We start from the raw sequence: 8,712 nt of genomic DNA on the forward strand, positions 1-8,712 counted from the left end.
AAATGTTTAACCTTTTTTTAATATAATATAAAATATGTAAAAAGGACGGATAGTAGGAGAAAAACAAAATTCGATTATTTATTAGATTTATAATAGAGGCAACTAACTTAGTTTCCTTTTATGATTTTTTTTTAATTTTTTTATGTTTAAATGGTTTTAAGGGCTAAAATGTAAATGTACTATAACATTTATGTAAAATAATAGCTAATTAAGTTATTCATGTAAAAAAGTATAAAGACTTATGTAATTAGACATATTTGTTTATTTAGACTATATGGGTAGAAATCTTTTAATTTTAATTATTAATATTATGGGTAATACTTAGATGTACCAATCTTTATACATTTATTTTTCATCATTCCCATAAAAAAAATTCGAAATAGAAAAAAGAATCTATTAACAAATGTCAAATTATAATTGGCACTACATACTCTTATTTTTCGAATATTATTGTCGTCCCTTTGTTGAAATGGAGTGGGTAAATGTTATTCTTCAAGACCCAATGTTAATTAACAGATGATATTGGTCACGCAAAGTCCCTTTTTTCTTTCTCGAGTGCGATAAAATTTCATTTAACCGCCGATAGTATCGAATTCTAACGAAAATAAATATTCACCCCGCCAAATTCCAAAGTTTCTTTTCGAAATTCGAATCGAACTCCCACACCGACCTCTGCAGATACCATCGCCACCACCGCCGCTGGATGGAGAATGGCCTGATTTCGGTGGACCGGTGGTCGGATGATAGCCAGATCTATTTTCTGACTCACCTCCACTCCGACCACACCAAGGGCTTGTCTTCGCAATGGTCTAAAGGCCTACTCTTCTGCTCTCGCCTCACCGCCAAACTATTCCCCTTCAAATTCCCCAATTTCAACCTCTCTTTGCTCCGCGTCCTCGAAATCGGCTTATGGCACTCAATCTCACTGACTTCACCTTCATCTGGTTCTCGGAAAGTTATCAAGGTCATGGCCATCGATGCTCACCATTGTCCTGGTAATCAAAGATTCAAAGCTTTCATCTCTCCGTTTGATGAGTTGATCGGCAGTTGTTTGTTTTAAGTCCTGAAAGGAGTGGATTCTTTATCTAATTGTATGATAGGCGATATTAAGATTTCTTTCCGTAGGAAGAATTGCTGCATTTTTTATTTGGATTATGTTTCTGTTCTGGTTAGTTGCTAGAGCGAATTAGTTTGATCAAACTAGTACTGTCTGTTCCTTTTTTGCTACGGTTAGGTGCTGTTATGCTCTTGTTTCGTGGAGACTTTGGTTGCTTGCTTTACACAGGGGATTTTCGGTGGGAAATGAGTAGTGAAAGGGCCAATAAAGGAAGGATCACGCTTCTCAATGCACTCGAGGATGATACTGTCGACATTCTTTACTTGGATAATACCTATTGTAATCCTTCATATGCCTTTCCTTCTCGACAAATTGCTGCACAACAGGTTAAGATTTCTCTTTGATTGCTTCTTTATACTTCCGACATGTAATTTCATATTCTTGCAAGAATGAACTACACAGAGGTTAGACTTAGGTAAATGATGCTTGAAGACTGTGAAGGTTTTCTTTCCACTCAGCCATGAGGAAGCAGACACTATCAGATGTTATTTCTATATTATTATTCTCCTAGCTTTTGATTGAACTCCATGGAAATAACCTTTTTGAACTATAACGTTTATGCATTGATATTGATTGTCACGAAGGAGACGTAAAGAAGCTTCTCTGATCTAATAGTATGTAACTGGAGATGGGGCTTCTGTTGATGATCGGAATTTCTTTGATTCTTGGGATCGGACCTGTACAACCAGTACCACATCGTTTTTTAAAATGTTACCTTTTGAAATTTTCTGCCTTTCTAATGTTATTTCACTTCTTGATTAAGTGTTACAGATTGTAGATATCATTGCCTCCCATCCGGAACATGATATCATCATTGGCATTGATTCTCTGGGGAAGGAAGATCTTTTACTTCACATTTCTCGCATGCTTGAATTGAAGGTTAGTTCTAAGTGAAGATGTGATTATCCAGCTCACCAATGTGTTTTGGAACAGTTTTCTTTCATTGAGGGCACAATAATTAATCGGCGGAAGTGGTTTAGAAAACATGTAAACAAGTCGTATGTTGACTAATTTAGCATGGAGATTCATTAATTTGATGCAAATAATACTGCCTCCTCTGTGCAACATTGAGGGATAAAAAATTTAGAATAGCTTTAAAGGATTAATCGTATCTGGATTTTTCATGTTTAGGCGAATGTCGTAGGGAAAGTTGATAATAATTTATTTTGATTGTTGAGGATGATTATTAGGAGCTGTCGTGGTTTGACTTAATTGAGTCAAAGGAATATAGAAGTATCTGTTCAAACCCCATTTGCCCAACTTCCTAGAATACTAAAATCCTATGTTGGGATGTTAGATGGCTATCTTGTTGATTTTCAGTGCTGATCCTTTTCTTTTAAAAAAATTAATTTCCTGTTGAAGGTTTGGGTGTGGCCAGAACGCTTGCAGACCATGCATCTTCTTGGTTTCAATGACGGATTCACTACTAAGACGAATCTTACTAGAGTTCGAGCTGTTCCTCGCTACAGCTTCAGCATAGATACTCTTGAGGGATTGAACCAGATGCGTCCAACAATCGGAATCATGCCATCAGGTCTTCCTTGGGTCGTAAGGCCCCATGAAGGAGATGATGTTCTTTCTGGTTCTCTTCTTACCACACGTTATCGCAAAAGCAAGTTGAACGAAAATGGTGGCTTCTTGATCGAGAAGAAAATTGGAAAAGTAGAATCAGTAAACAAGTTGCACAAGTACATATTTTCAGTTCCATATTCGGACCATGCTTGCTTCTCAGAGATACAAGAGTTCATAAAGCTTGTCCGTCCAACAAACATTAGAGGCATTGTTTCTTCATCTTCTTGTTATGTCGAACCGCTTTACTACTTCGGTCGCCTCTGTGGAGTAAAGCAACCTGTAAAGAAGTTTCATCACAAGGAAAAAAGAACAGGGAAAGTTGAAAAAGATGTTGAAATTAACTTTGTTAACTCGGAGAAAAGACGAGTGAAAAGTACAAATGTTGGCATTCTGAATGTGGGGGTTCGTTTGGGTCGAGTGAGTGCATTGAGACGAGTCCAGCGTGGTGCGCGTCTTGCAGAAAGTGATTGTCCTGGGTGATTTAGATGAAGAACTACTGGCTTTGAATTGGTCATAAAGGTATGCTTCTCATACTTTCTTGCCTAGCTTGAGTTGAATTTCGAAAATTTTCTGTGAAGTTCCACTACCAATTTTATTGTTATTGTCAAATGAGCAAGAAATGGGAAACTGATCTTATACTTTGAACTACTGATGATAAGATTCTATTATATATTAATTTTACCAACAGTATAAAATTTCAAAAACAAAAAAACCACCGTTGTACTTACCACTATACTACGATGACCGCATTTGGACAAAACACTATTCATCTTGACTTTGTACTCGTAAATTTCTCTCTTTTCATTATTCTTTGTCCTATTCTGAGGATCTTATTTGTGTTTTGGGTTAACGGCTTTTTTCTTTTTCTTTTTTTCTTCTTTTTCTTCCTCTCTCACTTTTATAATGAGTTTGAGATAACCATTGAAATAGTAAAGAAAAAAAGGTTTTAAATAATATTGTAATCAGCTAAAAATAATTTAAGAAGTTTTAATATACTCGAGCTTTCAAAGGAAGAACACATCAACAACCCTTTACAAAGTTAATCATAATTCATAAGTGGGGTGTTTCCCTTAGGTTTGCACTGTAAATATTTATTGATCCATTTAATAAGTCAAGAATGATAGAGTAATACTTACAGAAAACTAGAAATAGAAGCAAGTACTAAGAAACTTGATTTTTGTTTTGAGTTGAGACAATTTATGTACAATTGTTTATTTTAAGTTCTGAAAGGAGTTAAATTCTTTGAAATAAGTGACAAAAAGGAATTAAAAAGAAAAACGCCGTTGCCGGGGATCGAACCCGGGTCACCCGCGTGACAGGCGGGAATACTTACCACTATACTACAACGACTTTGTTGAAATCATGCTATTTGATTTTATATTTGGATTTATTCGGAATAATGAATGAGTTTGACATAGCCAAGGGACATATACAACTGTACTGCTTCAAGAGTAACCATAATTCATAACAGAGTGCTTCGAGCGAATGGGTATTAAAACATTTTTTTTTCACTTCCTTTTTCTGGTTTACACTCTTGTAATCAAAACTGAGCAATCATTTTATGTTTCACTTTTCTTTACCCCACACACACAAATAATAATAATAATAATAAACAAAATCATTTTTTAATAAAAAAAAATATCATGTGATAATATCTTAGCAGATTTTGAGTGTATAAAGATAAGTGCAAGGAGCATTTAAGTTTCTCATAAAAATAAAACTATACAGTAACCATTTATTATTAATTTTTTATTATAAAACAAAGACCTACTTGATAATTATTTTTTTTTAAGTGTTTCCTAATAATTTCTTAAGTATAATAGTTGAATCTTAACTAAATTTTAAAAAAAGAAGAAATTTTTAAAAGTTACTTTTTTTAATTTTCAAAATTTAACAACAAATAAAAAATCAAAGGATTACTAAATGGAATTTAACAAAATATTACCAACCAATCTCTTAAAAATCCATTAGTCCATAAAGTTCATCCCTAAATCACACTATGTATTTTCATCATGAACTGGTCTTTATTGATTATGACATTTCTGTCTTGTTAGTGGGCCTTTCCACAAGAAAAATTTCCACTGAGAACTTGGGAGCCACATGATATAATTGAGCACACTGCAGGAATTCAGTAAGTTCTCATCTCCCTTAAAGCACTGATCAAATCTGCAAAATTTCATTCTAAAGTCGAGAGAGAGAGAAAAAAAAATAGAAAGTATTTTTGATAGATGACCAATTATAACCACAAAAAATTGGCTAATATCTTAAAACCCCAGTTCCCGCTCATAAAAATTAACAAACAAAATCTCCAAAACAACATCAGGCTCGATGAAGACCCTGCTCTCTTGTTCTTTATTGTCCACCTCTAAGACTCTTAACTCATATACAACATACCTCACTGCAGTCTAGAACGGTCGATAATATCGTCCTATACTAAAGAATGTATGAATAAGTGCGTTTTCGAAAATGAATGGTATTTTGGCATAAGTCCCTAAGAGAGAACTCCTTATACACACCAACAAGCTGGAAATGTAGATGAACCCCACTGCTGCCCAATATTGCATTGCATATGTACCATTGTAATGTATGAGTGGCATGAAATTGCTTGAATACCATACGATGTCTAGCAAGGTTTCTAATAACATCCCCATCATCACATGGAACCGAATGAAATGAGGCAATTCTTTATTCCTCACGACTCCGAAGTATGCGAGGTTGAAGTACAACATGGGGAACCACCACGGTAACTTCTGAACGAATCCGGGGATATAAAATATCAAATTATCAACGTCCAAGTGCTCCAACAAGGGCAAGAGGTAATATGCTGTACTTGACATCTGCAAAGCCATCAAGTATGGAACACAAGCCAAAGTTCTCCACCACCATTCTGGTTTTTGGGTGACCCCAGAGTGGCGTTTTACACTGTAAGAGTCATCTCTGAAGGCTTGAGGACTCTTTCCAGCACAATTTCTTGGAGGTAAAAGTGGAAGTTTGTGGAATAGACTGCCTTGTTCCCCAGATAGATGTGGGGATGCTGCTGCAGAAAGTTGTGATATCAATATTCCTGGAAATCATAATATTCAGAATGGGAATTATTAGTTCTTCTCCAACTACAAATATGATGGTATTGAATCATATAGCAAAAGTTGGTTAAAGTATATCATGAGATATGAGAACGATGCACTATATAATCCTGATTCCTGGATGAACAATATAATTGACGCTCTCTTTCAAAGAATACGAAAGTTCTCAGCCAAGGTTTTGGGTTGTTTGAACACCGGTTTAATCAACAATCAAGAGCATAATCCCACAAACAGAGTAAACAAAAAGTGAGATCTTTTATAATCCACCTCAACAAAATTGTGCACATTATAAGAGTTAATAATATTTGTTCAAATGTTCAGACTAAAATAAAAGGTCAAAACGCTAGAGTTAAAAGAATTTCATACCTTTAGAAGAAGAACACTTCAGTTCTTTATAAGGTTCCTGTTTAGTATTGGTAATAGATAAAACAAGTTTTGTGTCCAAGTTTGAAGAACCGAATCGATGACATTGGGGAATAACCACTTGGCTGGGCTTGAAACATCTTTTCAGAAACACATCCTTGTACCTAAATCATGATCAATTAGAGTTATACACCAATACCAGAGAAAATTTCTCAGAATGGCAATCTCCATTAAGATTTACACGGAGATCAACAGAGGCTGCAGCAGGAAGAGTATTATCAATAATGCCAAATACCCAATACTTGAAGTAATTCATTTAACAACTGAGAAATTAAAATGATTGACAGAACTATCCTAGGATTTTCCACCAAATCATCTATAATAGTTTCCCCCAGTTATATAGCTCAAACATTTGTTCTAAATTGAAACAAAAACGAAAGAAAAGAGTCAAAATCATCGGATGCCAAATACACTCTCTGTTTATAGTAACTAACGAAACATCAACAATAAATAGAAAAACTAACAAGATCTTGAAATAAAACGCCCAAAATCAAGAACTGTAATTAATTCCCACCTTCGGTACAACAAAATATAGCAATAGACGGAACAGCAAATTAAAGAAACAATCGAAAATGACACATACCGTACGGAAGCTCCTGTCGCGGTCGCCGTCGCCGGTGGCGGGAGGAGCGGATTCGGAGAGTTGCAGTGGAGTCGGGCGTTGCTCGGACCAACCGCGAACATCTTTCCAGTTTTTTTGCGCAAAAGGGAAAAGTGAGGCGGTGGATAGGGCCGTGTTACTTTGCATGCAAGAATAGGGTACATCCCTAATTTTATATTTTATTGGGCACTTTAGAGGAAATACCCAAAACTTTTGTGGTCGTTGAGAGAGGCATTTTTGCATTGTGGCATGTCGGTGCTCAGCGAGGTTTACTGAGGTTTTGTTTATATTATTATTATTATTTTATTTGTTTAAATGAATTATTAAAGGAAAATACCTTAGTACTTTTTATTGCAAATATTATAAAATTTAAAAAATTTTAAAAAATTTAACATTGAAACAGTAGCTTCTAAAGTAGTTTTACTGTATATATACTTAAAAGTAATGTATAAGTATAATTAAAATGTTTTTGTGTTTTTTCTAGTTTTAGCTTTTAAGTTTATATTATATCATAAAAAATGTTACGAGAGAGAATCTTTACACATCTCCATTTTATCCTTGCAATTTTGCATTGTGCATGAATTTTGTAATTAAAGATTGAATGGGTCGATCTAATTTTAAAGTTGGGTTGGGTGAGGATACAGAAGTGAATTTGCAGATGAAAGTCATCCAAGCAATGAACGAACAGCCATTTAAAGCGATAGACGACGGGTTGAATGGCCACTTCAAGAAGAAAAGCCACACAGGTTACCCCCCTAAACAATTCAGCTTCCTATCCACTTGTTCTTTAGCCTCGCTTCATCATGATAACAATAAAGTTTTTACTTTTTTTTTTTTCAAGTTTTAATTTTGTTTTTCAAAACAAAGCATAAAATAAATAACAAAACAAAAAAACTTAAAAGAGTTTTAGTATTGTTTATAAACTTCATGTTCACAATAAATAAATAAATAAATAATAAAATAACATAAAAACAGTAGAAATAGAATTTTAGGCAAACATCAATATATAGATCCTGAACTAATAATTGCATCAATTTAAACTTAAAAATTTTGTAAGTGTATCAATTTATGCTCTCTTATCAATATTGTGTGAAACTTATAATTATTTGAGTCAATTAAACTTCTAAATTTTCATAAGTCAATTAATTTAGATCTTTCATTGTGATTACCTTTTGATAGCTCTCAAAAAGAGCTATTATTCCTAGCTTAATTCGGGCTCGTTATCAGAGTTTACGTGTTTATTACCCTATTTTGTAGGTATTGATCAATCAGGAGGTAGAATTAGTGATTTGGAGCAAATTGTGGTTAATTTGAAGTAATTTGGAGTTGATTTGAGCATCCGCGCTTCAAAGAATCTAGAAAAGGGACCAAAATGCCCCTACCGGAGCATCGCAACGCTCGTGATTTGCCTAGGTCCAACACTCACCTGACGCTTGGAGGCTAACTTTTGGGGCTGAATTGATGGAGGCCGAAGTTAAGCTTCAATCTTCTTCTTTTACCTTCAAATTTTAGTATCTTTAGGTTAGTTTTTCTTTTTGTTTTGGATTGTAATCGACGGATTAGATGTGTATCTTAAATTTGTCTATGATTCCTATCTAATTTCTTTGTGAAAGAGCCCTATGTTTAATTTCTTGAAGGATTTCTAGTTAATGTTGAAATGCCTTGAATCTGTTTGTTGGCGCTTGGAACAACCTAGTAAGGATTTTTGTATTCAACATATTTATTTATTTGCAGTTATTTATGTTTTTGACCCTAGGGTTTAGAGCAGTGCGATATATAAACTCTCTAACCTAAAGGCGCCATTTTTTTTAAGTAATTTTGAAAACACTCTCGAAATAATATTGTTCTCCCTCTACCCTTGGACGTAGCTAACACACTGTTAGTGAACCACGTATATCTGTGTGTCGATCTTTCCT

The 8,712-nt window shown here is 34.5% G+C and overlaps 2 protein-coding genes and 1 non-coding gene across 3 annotated transcripts; 1 reads left to right on the top strand and 2 right to left on the bottom strand.

Moving 5' to 3' along the window:
• The first annotated feature begins 494 nt into the window (after window positions 1-494).
• Window positions 495-3,404, top strand: LOC120078175 (5' exonuclease Apollo-like). The gene is made up of 4 exons (XM_039032401.1): window positions 495-995; window positions 1,235-1,443; window positions 1,889-1,996; window positions 2,480-3,404. The coding sequence occupies exons 1-4, from the start codon at window positions 704-706 to the stop codon at window positions 3,167-3,169; spliced, it is 1,299 nt and encodes a 432-aa protein (XP_038888329.1). The 5' UTR covers window positions 495-703; the 3' UTR covers window positions 3,170-3,404.
• A 563-nt stretch (window positions 3,405-3,967) lies between these two features.
• Window positions 3,968-4,039, bottom strand: TRNAD-GUC. Its single transcript has one exon. It is a non-coding gene; the product is annotated as a tRNA-Asp (tRNA).
• An 860-nt stretch (window positions 4,040-4,899) lies between these two features.
• Window positions 4,900-7,031, bottom strand: LOC120078314 (protein TIC 20-IV, chloroplastic). Its single transcript, XM_039032548.1, has 3 exons — window positions 6,779-7,031; window positions 6,139-6,299; window positions 4,900-5,753 (listed from the first exon to the last, which is right to left on the bottom strand). The coding sequence occupies exons 1-3, from the start codon at window positions 6,958-6,960 to the stop codon at window positions 5,095-5,097; spliced, it is 1,002 nt and encodes a 333-aa protein (XP_038888476.1). The 5' UTR covers window positions 6,961-7,031; the 3' UTR covers window positions 4,900-5,094.
• Between the last annotated feature and the right edge of the window lie 1,681 nt (window positions 7,032-8,712).

Source organism: Benincasa hispida, chromosome 5, assembly GCF_009727055.1.
Source record: "Benincasa hispida cultivar B227 chromosome 5, ASM972705v1, whole genome shotgun sequence".
NCBI classification, from domain to species: Eukaryota; Viridiplantae; Streptophyta; class Magnoliopsida; order Cucurbitales; family Cucurbitaceae; genus Benincasa; species Benincasa hispida.

Bases quoted from the DNA above. Each gene is read 5' to 3' on its own strand.
- LOC120078175 (XM_039032401.1), top strand. From the start codon at position 704: ATGGAGAATGGCCTGATTTCGGTGGACCGGTGGTCGGATGATAGCCAG. The intron at 996-1,234 runs GTAATCAAAGAT...TGCTACGGTTAG, and splicing joins CGATGCTCACCATTGTCCTG to GTGCTGTTATGCTCTTGTTT. The intron at 1,997-2,479 runs GTTAGTTCTAAG...TTCCTGTTGAAG, and splicing joins CTCGCATGCTTGAATTGAAG to GTTTGGGTGTGGCCAGAACG.
- LOC120078314 (XM_039032548.1), bottom strand. From the start codon at position 6,960: ATGTACCCTATTCTTGCATGCAAAGTAACACGGCCCTATCCACCGCCT. The intron at 6,300-6,778 runs GTATGTGTCATT...ATCATGATTTAG, and splicing joins GCGACAGGAGCTTCCGTACG to GTACAAGGATGTGTTTCTGA. The intron at 5,754-6,138 runs GTATGAAATTCT...TATGATTTCCAG, and splicing joins GAAGTGTTCTTCTTCTAAAG to GAATATTGATATCACAACTT.